The 16924-nt window shown below is 34.7% G+C and overlaps 1 protein-coding gene across 1 annotated transcript; it reads left to right on the forward strand.

The window, feature by feature from the left end:
• Window positions 1-608: 608 nt before the first annotated feature.
• LOC127423934 (serine/threonine-protein kinase SBK1-like) lies at window positions 609-9717 on the forward strand. The gene is made up of 4 exons (XM_051668645.1): window positions 609-703; window positions 2541-2722; window positions 3552-3754; window positions 8604-9717. The coding sequence occupies exons 2-4, from the start codon at window positions 2554-2556 to the stop codon at window positions 9249-9251; spliced, it is 1020 nt and encodes a 339-aa protein (XP_051524605.1). The 5' UTR covers window positions 609-703; window positions 2541-2553; the 3' UTR covers window positions 9252-9717.
• The last annotated feature ends 7207 nt before the right edge of the window (window positions 9718-16924 follow it).

The raw sequence follows: 16924 nt of genomic DNA on the forward strand, positions 1-16924 counted from the left end.
CCAGTCCGTAATTCACCTATGGCTGTTTTTTAAATGATACAGTGACTCTTTTATAAAAGTGCTGCTGGGGATAAGAATAGAATCTGATGCAGCAGAGAGAGTATGCTGTCTAACTTTGATCAGATGGATGAACTGTTCTTTGTAGAGAGATGGTACATACAACCCCATGTGTGACCCTAACCCTAACACAAAATGTTCTGCTTTAAATGCCAAATCAATAAATTACTCCACCTCTATTAAGCCAGTTCTTGCTTCCTAACATATAAACCTTTTGATGTTTGCGTGCAAAAACTGCTGTAAATTTTTTGTGTGAATGTGCAAACACATACTGTATGTGGTGATCTACTGTATGTTACAGTATATAATAATGTCTCAGCCTTAGCATGTACAGGTACTGTATGTGTTTATGTGTTATATAGGGTGAACATGTGTGTGATATATGTAAACTAACATGTGTGAACATAGTGTATGTATGGAGTGTATGTGTTTACTTATGTGGCTACAGGTGGAGTCAGCACCAGAGAAGTGTAACTCTTCCGAGAGTGGGTGCTTCTTCCATATAAAGCGTTACAGGCGCGCTCTGCTCAAAACTCTTCACTGAACAGGAGTCCTCACTCCAAGCACTCTGCATTGACTCCGGCTGCTGCACTGGTGAAATTGCTGTTTGGTTGTGCGTCCTGGTCCTTTGCACAGCTGCAGAGAGGTGAGAGAGAGCGAGAGGCCTTACTGCACAGCTAACAATGGCAGATGAACACTGTAGATAAAGTTGAATCCTGTGCATTTTTGTGCATGTTTTCTGGTGCAAGTCTGTATTTGCAATTAAAAATGAAAAATGCTGTTTTATATATGCAGGCAGCAAATTAAATGTTTGCATTGTGTTAAGATGACACAGTGATTTGTTAATGTTTTCAGATTTGCCAATGCAGTTGGGCAGAAAACACTGAAGAATACTGTATATCTATTGTGATATTAGTGGAAGGTTTTGTTGGGCTTCAGTACAAATTATTTTGGAACATTTGAATTGTATCGGACTTTTCTAAAAAGTTTTCTCCAGAAGATTTTCTTGGATTGCTCAAACGTTATTTTTTAAAAATGTAAAAAATTTTATTCTTTTTTTTTTTTTATTTCTGTAAATTTTAATTTGAACACCTAAGGCAACAAGTGAAACGTCACAAAATAAATCATGGAATTAAACTTGGTTTTCTTGATGAAAACGAGCAGAAAATATTATTTTTTAATGAAAGACCAGTTATGCAGTGCAACTTGTGGTTTAGAAAGAATGAAAGAAAGAAAGACTCATAGCCACACAGTACATTCTGTATTATGTTTTCTACATGTTTTGTATGTACAAACATGCAGAGTATCCGAATACAGAAAGCACAGCAGGTTTGGTATGAGCAGGAATGCATGTACTAAGTGTTTAGAATCTCAGTGGGAATGTGTTGATTGTACTCTGATGAGTGAAGTGGACAAACAGATACAGTGTGGCGAGATTTTACAAGAGGACACGCACGAACAGGCTGTGGTTCACAGCAAAACTCAGGCACTGCAATGTAACATACAAAATATAATCATAAACGTTTACTATAAAATACTAATAATTATTTTGTCATAAAAAAGATTATATATTTGATTCTCTTACAGTAAAATGCCACTTCCCACAAATGGTTAAAGAATGCAGAGGAAATTTCAGTTGTATTTTACATTAGAAGGTCCATGATGCTCATATTACACATAATAACACAAAGTATAAATATTAGTTTAGTTTACACTTCATTATCCATTCAGTTTGCCAGAGAATGGAAATTTGCCTTTGGCCCTGGCATACAAAATAACAAACATGTACAATACATACGTATTAAGCATAAACAGACAAAAGTAAACATTATACATATACTGTAAATAAGGATAGACAAGAACACTTTAAAATGACAAAATAACACCAAAACAGCATGGATACCTCTATTAAAAAATTACTGCCAATGGAACAAAGGATTTTTTTTTTTTTTTTTTTTTTTTGTATTATTACTAGTATTAGAATTATAAATGTTTTTAAAATTTGCTTGACAAAACTAAATTAGTACCTAATAAAGTTGATAGTTTATATTACTGCAATTTTGATTGTGAATATTCAACTCCTGCAAACTTTCACACAATCCTAAGAGGATGATAAATCAGAAAGTGTTGAATATTCTTTGATTTTTCTGTAACACTTTACAATAAGGCTCAATTTGTTAACATTAGTAAATGCATTAGGTATCATGACTAACAATGAACAATAATCATTTAAAGTATTTATGAATCTTGGTAAATGTGAATTAATAAAAATTGTTCATTGTTAGTTCATGCTGCATTAACTAATGTTAATGTATGCCATTTTTAATTGAAAAAAAAAAAATGTGTTAGTATATGTTAAAATTTAAATGAACCAAGATTGTTAACTTCGGTAAAAGTATTGTTCATTGTTTGTTAATGTTAACTAATGTTAACAAATACAACCTTATTGTAAAGTGTTACAGATTTTTCTTTTTTTTCAATAGGGCAGGCAGTGCAATGATTGAGCTGGGCTCAATCGAGGAGGGCAGCAGTCTGATAGACGAGCTGATGAAGTTGACATCTCAGAGTTTATGTCAGCTAGAGATTAAAGAACATTTTAACATCATTAAAGAGATCGGCCGTGGCAAATATGGTCGAGTTCTGCTGGTCACCCACCGCTGCAAGGGTACGTCACACAGAACATTTATGCAAGGGACACATAAGCGGTTTTAGCATTAAGAAGTCACTCATTTTGCTTTTTAAAAGCAAGTAGGGTTCTTGCTGTTTTGCTATTTTTGAAACAATACACTGTTAAAGTGACAATATACAGTTAACTTATGATCTAACACATCTAACTGGTCATGGTGATTCAGTTCAATAAAACCAGTTAATTTAGATGTTGCACAGTTTTTATACTGAGCTAATTTCTATAGTGTAGGGAAAAATTCTTTTTTTATTTATTATTTCATTATTCAAATTAAAAAAGTGAGAGAAATCCATAAACTCACCTTTTCACACCATAAAAAAAAAAAAAAAAGAAAAACTACCTAAAAGGAACATGGTATTTCCATGTTTTTTTGGATATGGTACCATGGTAATATATATATATTTTTTTTTCTTTTTTTTGCACATCTACCATGGTGATACCATGATAATTTTCATGCACGTTGTATTATCATGTGAATACAGTGGTATGTAAATTAATATGGGAATCATTCAGTACCTTGGCATATATCAAAGTACCATGGAAAAAAATTCCAAAGAACCATGCAAAAAGATTATAATTGAGATCTGTTCTGATATGCACTGTAAATCAAATACTCCCTCCCTTCTTTCTACTCCCACAAACAGCCCATATTCCCATGATATCATCAAGACAAGAATGCTATCCACTAAAAAGTTATGACTTTACGTCATTTTATGCATCTCTAGAGATGTTGATCTAAACCTACACTAATCCAAAAGCACTAAAGTTGAATGATCATATTTCTTTTTTGCTGCTTATTGTGTTGAAGGAACACCAATGGCTCTTAAAGTGTTGCCAAAGTCCTCAACCAAATTGCAAGGCTTTCTGCGAGAGTACTGCATCTCCCTGCATCTGTCGTGTCACCCCTGCATTGTGGGACTGTTCGGAATTGCCTTCCAGTCCAAAGAGCACTACGGATTCGCCCAGGAGCTTGTTGTGGGACGGGACCTTTTTGCCATCATTCAGCCGCGGGTTGGTACTCAGTCATCATAAGATCAGTCCTTTGATTCACTTGCCCAGCACCAGACTCTTGAACTATTTGATCATCCACATCAAACATTTTTCAGAGTAATTATTAGATCTCACCACTTTCATTGTAAGCAACATGAATATCAATTAACATGAAAAGATAAAGCCAAACAGCCATAATACTTGGCTGCAGAATAAATATGACTTAATATCTTCAGCTAATAATTTATATATATATATATATATTTACACACACACTACCGGTCAAAAGTTTTGAAACACTTGACAGAAATGTTTCTCATGATCTTAAAAATCTTTTGATCTGAAGGCGTATGCTTAAATGTTTGAAATTAGTTTTGTTGACAAAAATATAATTGTGCCACCATATGAATTTATTTAATTGTAAAACTAAAATTTAATAAAAAATAAATAAATAAATAAAAAAGTTTTTGAAATTGATGACTTGGACCAAATAATAAAGAAAAGCAGCCAATAAGTGCCCAACATAGATGTGAACTCCTTCAGTACTGTTTAAAAAGCATCCCAGGGTGATACCTCAAGAAGTTGGTTGAGAAAATGTCAAGAGTACATGTCTGCAAATTCTAGGCAAAGGGTGACTACATTGAAGATGCTAAAATATTTATTTTGGACTTTGTTTAGTCACAACATAATTCCCATAGTTCCATATATGTTATTCCATAGTATTAATGACTTTGCCATTATTCTAAAATGTGAAGAAAACAAATTATAATAAAGAATAAGAGTTTCAAAACTCTTGACCGGTAGTGTGTGTGTATATATATATATAAATTACTTTGATTACTTTAACAATCATTTAAAAATTTCAGGTCTGTTGTTTACAAATAAACAAAACTTAAAAATGTCTATTCCTTTTCCTTCAATAAACTCACCAGTGTTGTTAAAGTCACCGCAGAAAGCGCTCAAATGTACAGTATCAGGCGTTGCAGCGATTTCATCAAAATAAATTGGGGGACCGGATTTAACGGCTGGATTTTGCTTGTGGCATACCAGTTGAAGAGCCCTGTCTGTGTTTGTAAACTTTATTTATTAAAAAAATAAAAATAAAATAATAATAATAATATATATATATATATATATATATATATATATATATATATATATATATATATATATATGAATTAATATAAATTATAAAAATAAATAAGTTAAAAAGTCAAGTTGCCATGATTTATAATCTGCCATTATTGTTACTATTTATCAGTGGCGTAATAAAAACTGGATTCAACGTAATTTTTAGATGCTGTTAAACAATTAATAAAGTTATTTTGTTCCGATAATTTTTCATGAAACCAAAGACCAATGGGTCACTTAATTTGGCCTTGTTTTTCATACCAAAAAACAAGTTGTTTGTTTCTCTTGCGAGATCTGGCAACACTGCAACTGGTAATAACGCCCACCCTTAGCACCATGTACTGTCATTTTAAAAAGAACGTTATTAACCATTCTTTAATTTCCTTCTAACTGGTTGCCATTTGGAAAGGAATCTGAAAAATGCTGGTACCAGAACTAAAAAAACAAACAAACAAACAAACAAAAAAAAAAACATTTAAGAACAAAAGGAAATTAAAAACATTTTGTTTTTAATCTCTGAAACCCAGGAAAAAGAAAAGAATAAATAAAGCCTCGATCACCACTAACTTTCAGTGCATAATTTTCAAATGCCACACACAGACCTGAACACTTGGTAACACAACTAGGGTAACAATCAACTAACTGATCATTTTTATAAATTAACAAACTCACCCTGACATCACAAGATCCATAGCTAAATGTGACAATAAAATCAACAACAACATATTTAAAAATGTCCAAACAGTCAAAGCAACCATATTATTAATGTACTACTTCATGCTAGTGCATAAACTAGTGTTGGTATATTTAAACATAAATTGATTAATAAATATAAATAAATTAATTAATTAAAATAATAACAAATAAACAAAAATGCATTAATCCAACTTCCTGCTGTGCTTGTTGGCTCAACTTCAAAAATCTGAATGTATTGTAATAGAAAAGCTGCGTAGAGATGCATTACAACACTTGTTATTCTGCATTAATGCAAAATTGATGCTGCTGGGTTTTTAACTGCTTGTTATGATTTCTATGCCGATAAATCTACCACACTGGAAAAACATTTATTGCTTATTTTCGCTTATTTTGGTGAGGCAAGTGGCTTATTTTGGGCTTGTTTTTCCAGACCAGGTTGCTTGTTTCTCCTGTGAGATCTGGCAACACTACAATTGGTCCCACCCATTAGCACAAAAAGAACACTGTTAACCATTCTATTATTTTGTTCTAGCCGGTAACCTTTTGGAAAGGAGGCTGTGGAACTTCTGAACTGGAACGAAAAAATACAGATTTTGTTCAGAACGAACCAAAATGAAAAACATTTAGTTTTTAGTCCCTGATTGTTTTAGCATTATTTATGTGATTAAAGAATCATTTTGACAGTGTAGTTATACACTGTCACTGGCACGGCATCTTGACCAACATGACCAATAAACCATGGGCACCGAATCCTTAAAGTTACTTTAAGTCCACCCTGGTATGTACTACAGCCTGTTTACAGGCTAGGCATGTTCACATGCTTTTCAGACTGAACAAGAAGCAGACTGTATGCTTGGGTAATGTTCACATGTCCTCCTAGGAAATGTTGGAGGGTGTAATGTGCGAGTAAAAGAGCACAGCAGCTGCTTTTCTCTGTCAGCAGACACGTCTCTTCGTTACTTCAGCAAAACTTGTGAAACCTTAAGCTGGGTGCACTGAAGCCTGGAAAGATTTAAGAGGGCAATAATGCAGCAGGGGTTGCTAAACTCATGGAACATTAGAGGTTAATTTATCATGGCGTGATATAATCTTCTGAAAATTTGGTGCCTGCACAGAAGAAAAGTGTCAGTATCAAACTGCTGGATCTTTCTTGAATCATTTATTCATATTAATTCAATTTTACAAAAAAATTTTTTTTAGTTTTTTTTTGTTTTTTACATTAGTTTAACCTGAACTATTAATTAGACAATATTTTTACAACACTTATTAGTCTTGGTTAACTTAAATTTCAACATACATTATATATATATATATATATATATATATATATATATATATATATATATATATATATATATATATGCATTTCAATTTCATAGCAAAATCAAATCTGACATTAATCATCAAATGAATTAATCTTTAACAAAATAAATTATTTAAAAAAATCTAATTTGAAGTTTTATTAATTCAATTTTGTTAAAAAATACACAAGTCAATTTGATGGAATTTTGTTATGAAACTGAAATGTGTAAATCTTAAAAGTATGTTAAAATATATATATATATACTGTATATATGTGAGTGTACTAATCAACCATGTTTCAAGGCATGTCAACAACTTAAAGTCGTAATTATTAGTAGAAAATGGCGAAATCGTAAGAAATCATATGAGTTGGCTCGTCTACAAGAACGTGACTATTACTCCCATAGAGAATAATAAACGAACCAACTAACTTTCTAATTTTATTATGATTTTCCCCAAGTTTAAACCCTAACCCAAAACTAATCCAAACCAGAAAGTCTAACCCCTTACCCAAACCTTAAACCTAACCATGATTTTAGTATGAAAATAAGTTCTGTACCTCGGAAGAAAGGAAACTTTGGGGTTTGAAATGAGGGAAGCATATTACAGGTTATTAACATACATCAGTCATTTGAAATGCATATCACAGATGTTTCATTTCTGAAAATAAAGTGTTGGCTAGCAAAAAGTTGATGCCTGTATTGAAAGAATTTTAAATTCTGTTTGTTGACTGGTTGGTCACTATGGGAATAAAAGTCATACCTTATTGTACAAGTCAATTTCTCCACCTTGTAAAAAGTATTATGCATTTGTAACAGGAGCCAACTGGTATGTTTTAGCTGTGCGGTATGTGTCAGCTTCACACCCCATGCCTCAAGAGGCGCACTAGCGTCTAGCCCCTCTTGTTAGTGCGCCCACCTCCCATGCCGGTTTACGCTCGGAGTGGGTTGAGCAGGACCGATTACACATTGTCATGAGACAATGTTGATACTAATACTGTATATTTCATACATTTCCTACATTAAAATTAAAGTTATTTACATTAGCATTAGTTAATGCACTATGAACTAACATGAACTCACAATGGACAATTATATTTTGATAAATTCAGATTAACCAAGATTAATAAAAGCTTTGAACTAATTTGTACAACTACATATAGTACAACCTTTGTACTAATCTCACACAGCCAGACTATTTACTACAGGCATGAAGTCTGGTCCACATTGCAGTTTATTCTGACCAATAACTGCCAACATAGACATGATTGGGCCATCTGATAAACCACAATTTTTGCTTTCTACTTAACGTTTAAGGGTGGGTAAATCTCTCAATCTCAAAAAATTGGATATACTGTAACTCTGAGAGCAAATTGGAATGTACAGGTTTGCTCAGGGATATCTTGTTTACTCACTACACAACATTTGACTATTTCTCCATGATTTTATGCCATAAACCACACAAACTTTTGCAAGTCCAACTACTAGTTCTTCCCTGGAAGTGTTCATTGTAGTAGCCTGGGAACAAAACTTGTAAACCTGTGAATCCTGACTTCCAGATATTGCGTAAAGCCAGCCAATCAGATTAAGACTTTTCAAAAAAGTTCTTATCATTTTCAAATGCAATCAATATCAGATGCATTGTGAACACAGTCTTTAGGTCCAACATTTGAATGTCCTTCTAAATTAACAACTTACTTTTATAGGGTTTATCGACACAGATTTTTTGTCTTTTTCTCAAGGTGGGCATCCCAGAATGTGCAGTCAAACGCTGCGCCATTCAAATCTCCAGTGCTTTGGAGTTCATCCACCAGAGTGGGCTGGTCCACCGCGACATCAAGCCTGAAAACATACTGCTACTGGACAACCATTGCCAGAGGGTCAAACTAGCCGATTTCGGCCTCACCCAGAAACGGGGAACCCTTATCCGCTTCATATCAGGCACGCTTCCGTACATGGCTCCAGAGTTGTGCGCCATGGTCTTGGAGGAAGGCCAGAAGGAGGTGAAAGTTCCTCCATTAAGTGTGGAGCCCAGTCTAGACACCTGGGCTTTTGCTGTTTTACTTTTCTGCATCCTCACCGGCTTCTTCCCTTGGGAACGTTGCAATGAAATTGACGATTTCTATGAGGAGTTTGCACACTGGCAGCTGGAACCAAAGAAGGTCTCTGTGCCGTCTCAATGGAAAAGGTTCACACCCGTGTGTATGGAAATGTTTAGCAGGATGTTAGCGCTGGATGCCAATGAGAGATGCTCGGTAGGGGAAGTTAAAGGTTACATGGGGAAGGACTGGGTGCGTGCGAAGGGCATTAATGGATGGGTGGAAGAAAATGGGCAGGTCAGTACGCACACAACGAGTCCTTGCAGAAGCAGCCACAGGAGTGAACAGTGATGGTGTCAAGTGATTCTTGGAGTGGCCAATGAGTAATCACAAACTTTTCCATTGCAGCGTAAAGGACTTAAGCTCATTGGTGGACTAAAGTAACGTCATAAGGGACTGATGTAAACATTGCTTCCCACAGTATGAGACTTGAAGAGACTTAAAAGAATACTCAGGAAGACACTCACGTGTCAGAGAAATGGAAAATTGTTTAACTCATTTATCGACAGCATTTGTGAAATAAATGTATGAAAAATATCATGTTAAAAAATTATGTAATGCCATTACAAAGGAAGTCTGTGGGACTATGTTCAGCACCAGAATATTAAAATCATGTTTAATCATGTAAAAATATAAACGTTTAAATTACACTTGTAAGTATAGCTAAAAGACTTTTACATTACACATGTTAGCATGACAATAGTGTGATAGAAATTTCCAACATTCTCTGTGCAACCATGTAAACCCAGTAATGATAGTAAGGGATGTGGCATATATATATATATATATATATATATATATATATATATATATATATATATATATATATATATATACATGATGCAATATACAGTTATGTATGCAGTATATGTTGATAGATCTTAAAGGAATTTTCTGTGTTCAATACAATTTTAGCTCAATCGACAGCATTTGTGGCAAAATTATGATTACCACAAAAATGTATTTCAACTTGCAGAAATCTGGGTTACAGTGAGGCACCTGCAATGGAAGAGAATGGGGCCAATCTGCAAACGCTGAAATACGGTTTCAAAAGTGAAGCCACAAGATGTAAACAGTGTGCATGTTAACCTGATTTTAGTGAGATAAAATTTCTTACTAACCTTATCTGTGTAAAGTTATATTTAATTTTACAACTTTGTTGCTATGACGATGTAAAGCTGTAAACCCTAAAACCTTAAAACGACCTTAAAAATGGCAATTTAAACAACTTTACATCTCAAATAATACACAAGTTTTAACAGAAGAATGAATGTACAGTTGAAGTCAGAAGTTTACATACACTTTAGCCAAATACATTTGAACTCAGTTTTTCACAGTTCATGACATTTAATCATAGAAAACATTCCCTGTCTTAGGTCAGTTAGGATCACTACTTTATTTTAAGAATGTGAAATGTCAGAATAATAGTAGAGAGAATGATTTATTTCAGCTTTTATTTCTTTCATCACATTCCCAGTGGGTCAGAAGTTTACATACACTTTGTTAGTATTTGGTAGCATTGCCTTTAAATTATTTGACTTGGGTCAGTTTTAGGTAGCTTTCCACAAGCATCTCACAATAAGTTGCCTGCATTTTGGCCCATTCCTCCAGACAGAACTGGTGTTACTGAGTCAGGATTGTAGGCCTCCTTGCTTGCACACGCTTTTTCAGTTCTGACCACAAATTTTCTATCAGACTGAGGTCAGGGCTTTGTGATGGCCACTCCAATACCTTGACTTTGTTGTCCTTAAGTCATTTTGCCACAACTTTGGAGGTATGCTTGTGGTCACTGTGCATTTGTAAGACCCATTTTCAACAGAGCTTTAATTTCATGGCTGATGTCTTGAGATGTTGCTTCAATACGTCCACATCATTTTCCTTCCTTATGATGCCATTTATTTTGTGAAGTGCACCAGTACCTCCTGCAGCAAAGCACCCCCACAACATGATGCTGCCACCCCCATGCTTCACAGTTGGGATGGTGTTCTTCAGCAAGCCTCACCCTTTTTACTCCAAACATAACGATGGTCATTATGGCCAAAAAGTTACATTTTTGTTTCATCAGACCAGAGGAAATTTCTCCAAAAAGTAAGATCTTTGTCCCCATGTGCACTTGCGAACTGTATTCTGGCTTTTTATGGCAGTTTTGGAGCTGTGGCTTCTTCCTTGCTGAGCAGCCTTTCAGGTTATGTCGATATAGGACTCGTTTTACCGTGGATATATATACTTGTCAACCTGTTTCCTCCAGCATCTTCACAAGGTCCTTTGCTGTTGTTCTGGGATTGATTTGTACTTTTCGCACCAAACTACGTTCATCTCTAGGAGACAGAATGCGTCTCCTTCCTGAGTGGTATGAGGGCTGCGTGGTCCCATGGTGTATATACTTGCATACTATTGTTTGTACAGATGAACGTGGTACCTTCAAGCATTTGGAAATTGTTCCCAAGGATGAACCAGACTTGTGGAGGTCCACAATTTGTTTTCTGAGGTCTTGGCTGATTTCTTTTGATTTTCCCACGATGTCAAGCAATAAGGCACAGAGTTTGAAGGTAGGCCTTAAAATACATCCACAGGTACACCTCCAATTCAGTACACCTCCTACCAGAAGCTAATTGGCTAATTGTCTAAAGGCTTGACATCATTTTCTGGAATATTCCAAGCTGCTTAAAGGCACAGTTAACTTAGTGTATGTAAACTTCTGACCCACTGGAATTATGATAGTCAATTAAAAGTGAAACAATCTGTCTGTAAACAATTGTTGGAAAAATTACACGTGTCATGCACAAAGAAGATGTCCTAAATGACTTGCCAAAACTATAGTTTGCTAATATGAAATCTGTGGAGTGGTTAAAAATGAGTTTTAATGAATTCAACCTAAGTGTATGTAAACGTCTGACTTCAACTGTAAGTGCTTTTATAAAATTATTAGCTTCACATTCCTGCCTATAAACCCTCCGAAAATTGGCCCCATTCACTTTCATTATAAGTACCTCACTGTAACCTAAGTTAAAAAATAAAATAAAATAAAAAGAAGATACGAGTTGAAAGTTTTTTTTTTTTTTTTTTTTTTTTTTTTTTTTGGTAATCAACATTATGCCACAAATGCTGTCGATTGAGCTAAACTTGTATCAAACCTAGAATATTCCTTTAAATTGTATTTAACCTGGAATATTTCTTTGTACATTGTGATAGGCACACATAAATGCTTAATGCTATATATCATATTGTGGTGGTTCATTTTGAAGTTTTAGTAAGACAATATTAGCTTTTTAACAAAACACTTTTCTACTAGTTTTGTTGTGATTTATGTTGGGTGTTATGTGTTACAATAAAATGGCCCGTAAATCTATGTTTTTGTAAACCTCTTATACCAAAATAGGCAAGGGTGCAATATTATCTAATGCTGTAAAAGATTTTACAAGATAATTGACTTTTGCTTTTAGAAATGGAAAGCATTTATTTCTAGTACTTTTACATCCTTTTGCACAAAAGACAACCATAAAAAATGATTTATAAACGTCATAAAGTCAGTAGGCTATGCCTATGATCAATACATAAATCAACTTCCTGACTGTGTTTTCTTCTAGACAAACCTACAGATGTGATTTTTGTTTAACGGTATTAATGTGGCTTGTGTCAAAGCTTTGAAACCACCTCCATAAAGTAAGTCATTCATAGCTTTTCCTAGTAACCCCAGTCATTCATTATACATACCCATACTACATCCCTCTACGTTTAACATTTAATAATCTAGTGGTATGTGTTGCAGTTGGTGAGGTATTGATGGATCCCAGGCTGGTGTTTGTTTAGACCCGGCTCTAGAGAGACAATCCCAGTGGGGTCTTTTCACGCTGGTGGGTAGGAGGTAATTTGGCAGAAGCCCTGAGCTCAGTGGCTCCCTTTGCTTTGCAGCATATTTAGAGTGTTAGACGAACCAAGATTGTGTTACCGCAGTCCCTCTGGCGTGGTTTGATCACGCACCAATTAAAGACTTTCCTTAGTAAGTCTTTCAATTAAGCCAAATGCATCGGTTTTAATTTCTTAATTGAAGCTTGACTCCTCAGGTATGACCAATAATCTGTTCAGTTAGTCTTTTTACGGAACGGTTTATGGAGTAAACATGGTGTAAATTCCTGGAAATTTGACAAGGGCCGACACCTGATGAAATGGGAATGAAGTCACCATGCAGCACTGTGCTGACAATTCCACAGCTGTTCTAATTACAGTTAAACACATACCATATCAGACTCTATGGCTGCATCAATATGAGGTTATTATTAACTAATCTAGCTAATAAATGCCACTCTTCAGAAACTTGTTGTTCGAGACAGGTGAGCACAGGTGGACCATTATACATACGTAAGTGCTTTCAAATGAACTATCATGCAGTATGGGCTTTAAATGTATTCTGAGCTTCTGGACTTTGTCTACAGACTTGACAACTGTCATTTAGACTTTTTATGTGTTTTACGGCAACACTAAAATATAATCTGCCATGGCTGCAGTATAACATGAATGCCATTTGCCAAAATTTCAGGCACAAGACAGACAGACAGATATGGATAGATGCCATATAACAGCACATTTGCAATAAATCTTTGCTGTGTTGGAAAATTACAACTGGCTCATATCACAGCCAGCATAACACAAATCCACAGGCATGTTTGTTATGGAGGTTATTTTCTACTCACAGTGGGGCAGAGGTTGTGTAGCCAGATGCATGGAAACAGTGAGCAAAGTATCATATAAGATGACAGTTTTATAATGCTGTAACATTTCTTGAATGATCATTAGTTTATGTTCATTTTCCTTTGAGACCTAGCACAGCAGAAATGTTGGTAACAATTTACAATAAGGTTCCATTAGTTAACAACAGTTAGCATGAACTAACAAGGAACAATACTCATTAAGCATTTATTAATCTTAGTTAATGCTAATTAAAACACATACTAATACATTTTTAAAATCAAAAGTTGTCTTAGTAAACATTAGTTAATGCACTATGAACTAACATTGAACAATTGTATTTTTATTAACTAACATTAACTAAGGTTTATAAATGCAGAATTTTTTTTATTGTTAATTGTTTGCTCATGATACCCAATGCATCAGCAAATGTTAACGAATGTAAATATTAATAATAATAATAATAATAATAATAAAGCCTGAACATAACAGTTAGTGACACTCTGAACTTTATCACAACAACAAATGTTGTTTGGGGGAAACATATTGCATTATGAATGTAACAGCTTGCTAAGGTCACACAATAGTAACCACAAAGGAAATTGCACTTAAAAATCAAAATGTTTCCCTAGATTGCCATTGTTTTCTGAGGTTCCACAAAAATCACCAAAAATAGGAAGAAAGAATATATGAAAATGTGCTTAAAACTGATTTAAAATTGTTTAAATCAGTGGCCTCCTAAAAACACGTTCCAGGAAGATATACCTTCTTCGACCCGTGATTGACCCCTAGCTTTACTGAATTAGGCGCAAAAATCATACATTTAAAAATCATGCAAGGTCAAGACAATGGTTTACACAAAGTATACATCCTTGATATGTTAACAGGAGGTAATAGAAATTGCCCTCATGTTCATTGGGTAAAATCCAGCCTGATTTCATGAAAATTACATGACTATGGCAACATTTTTGCTAAATGATATTATGTGGTCCATTACAAGTATCGTGGCAGTTCTGAGGTGAAATGTCAACTGTGTGGTGCTAAAAGCGAGTTAAATGTTCTCCCAAACAGATGAAATTTTTAAGGTTAAAGGGATAGTTCAACCAAAAATGAAAATTCTCTTATCATTTACTCACCCTCATGCCATCCTAGATGTGTATGACTTTATTTCTTTTGCAAAACTCAAATGAAGATCTTTAGAAGAATATCTCAGCTCTGCAGGTCCTCACAATGCAAGGGAATGGTGACAAGAACTTTGAAGCTCCAACAAGCACATAATGGTAGCATAAAAGTAATCCATGTGACTCCAGTGGTTAAATTAATGTCCCCAGATGCGATATGATAGGTGTGGATGAGAAACAGATCAATATTGAAGTCTTTGTACTATAAATCTCCACCTTTGACTGGCCACAACCAGTGGGTGGTGGTATGCACGAAGAATGTGAGAAAAAAAGTAGTATGTGGAAGTTAAAGTGTAGATTTATGATGAAAATTACTTAAATATTGATCTTTTTCACACCCACTCTTGTTATATAGCTTCTGAAGACATGGATTTAACCACTGGAGTCGCATGGATTACTTCAATACTGCCTTTATGTGCTTTATGGTGCTTCAAAGTTCTGGCCACCATTCACCATAACACAACTGAGATGTTCTTCAAAAAATCTTTGTGTTCTGCAGAAGAAAGAAAGTCATACACATCTGGGATGACATGAGTAAGTGAGTAAATGATGAGAGAAGTTTTAAATCAACAAAACCTACCTCTCTACCCTAAACCTTCAAAATAAACCCTACCGATAAGTGTCATATAAAGCAAAAATGACATTAAAAGCGATTGCTGAAGCAACCACATAATTTTGTGGCGCTTCTATTCAGGGGTGCCATCACATGCCACAAAGTAGTATTGCCAAATTTGTACTTTTTTTTTTTTTTTTTTTTTGTCCTTTTTGCAAGCAACATCAAATCATAAATTAATATAGATAATTGAATGGTTCAAGAATTATTATTTTTTTTTTTTTAATTTTTTTTTTTTTGAGGAAATCATAAAAGTGACATTTGTTTCACGGTCTGCTGTGTTTTGTTTTAAGGTATTTTTAGGTTTAATGATTCTAATCATCACAACTTGTTTTGTTTAAAAAACAAAACAAAAAACACCAATTACTCATATTTAGTTACTATCATGGACCTAACATGTTCACTCACTAGGTTTAATGATTCTAATCATTACTTAACTTACTTGTTTTTAACATTTACTTCATCTAACTTACTAAACTATTTACTCACCTGTTCAAACAACTCTCGTTTTGCTGCTAATGTCTGTGTGCAAAAACACCAATTACTCATATGGACCTGACATCTTACTGCACTCATTAATTTTGATGTATGTAACTGTCACTTTTAGGGGTGGGCGATATAAGCAAATATTGTACTGTGACATTCTTAACACTTTTGGTTAATCATATATCACAATATACAAATTTTTTATGGAAAGTGATTAAACTTCTGAAAGAATCAAGTTCCAATTTGATTTAAAACCATGTCCAGAGTAATTGTAAAAGTTCCATATCCACTATGTCCAATGAAAGGAGCAAGCTCTTTGTTTCAATATTTACAAAACAAATTTAAATATTGCTGAATAAAATACTATCAGTGTCTGCTTTCATTTTAATCATCTTTAGGTGTCTTCACTCTTCCCACGCTGTATGCAGAGAAAAATGCACATTGAAATGAAAAATAACGCACAACAAACTAACGATGGCTACAAATGCACATTCCCTACCAAATGGCAGCACTTTGCGTCACCTCGATAGCAAGGATACACGAAAATGTCTTGTGGTTGACACATTTCTGTCCGTATATCGATGCAATCATTATATCGCCCACCTCAAGTCACTTAAAAAAAAAAAATATATATATATTTTTATTTTCTCCCCAATTTGGAGAATTCACAATGCACTCTAAGTCCTTGTGGTGGCGTAGTGACTTGCCTCAATCCGGGGGGTGGAGGATGAATTTCAGTTGCCTCTGCATCTGAGACCATCAATCCGTGCATCTTATCACTTGGCTTGTTGAGCGCGTTACTGCAGAGACCTAGTGCATGTGGAGGCTTCACACCATCCACGCACAACTCACCATGCGCCCCACTGAGAGCGAGAACCACATTATAGCGACCACAAGGAGGTTTCCTCATGTGACTTTACCCTCTCTAGCAACTGGGCCAATTTGGTTGCTTAGGAGATCTGGCTGGAGTCACTCAGCACGGCCTGGGATTCGAACTT

This window comes from Myxocyprinus asiaticus, chromosome 33 (genome assembly GCF_019703515.2).
Source record: "Myxocyprinus asiaticus isolate MX2 ecotype Aquarium Trade chromosome 33, UBuf_Myxa_2, whole genome shotgun sequence".
NCBI classification, from domain to species: domain Eukaryota; kingdom Metazoa; phylum Chordata; class Actinopteri; order Cypriniformes; family Catostomidae; genus Myxocyprinus; species Myxocyprinus asiaticus.

What these genes read in the sequence shown, in the direction of transcription:
- LOC127423934 (XM_051668645.1), top strand. Translation starts at nt 2,554, where the DNA reads ATGATTGAGCTGGGCTCAATCGAGGAGGGCAGCAGTCTGATAGACGAG. An exon ending in GGTCACCCACCGCTGCAAGG is followed by an intron (nt 2,723 to 3,551) that starts GTACGTCACACA and finishes ATTGTGTTGAAG; the next exon opens with GAACACCAATGGCTCTTAAA. An exon ending in TTGCCATCATTCAGCCGCGG is followed by an intron (nt 3,755 to 8,603) that starts GTTGGTACTCAG and finishes CTTTTTCTCAAG; the next exon opens with GTGGGCATCCCAGAATGTGC.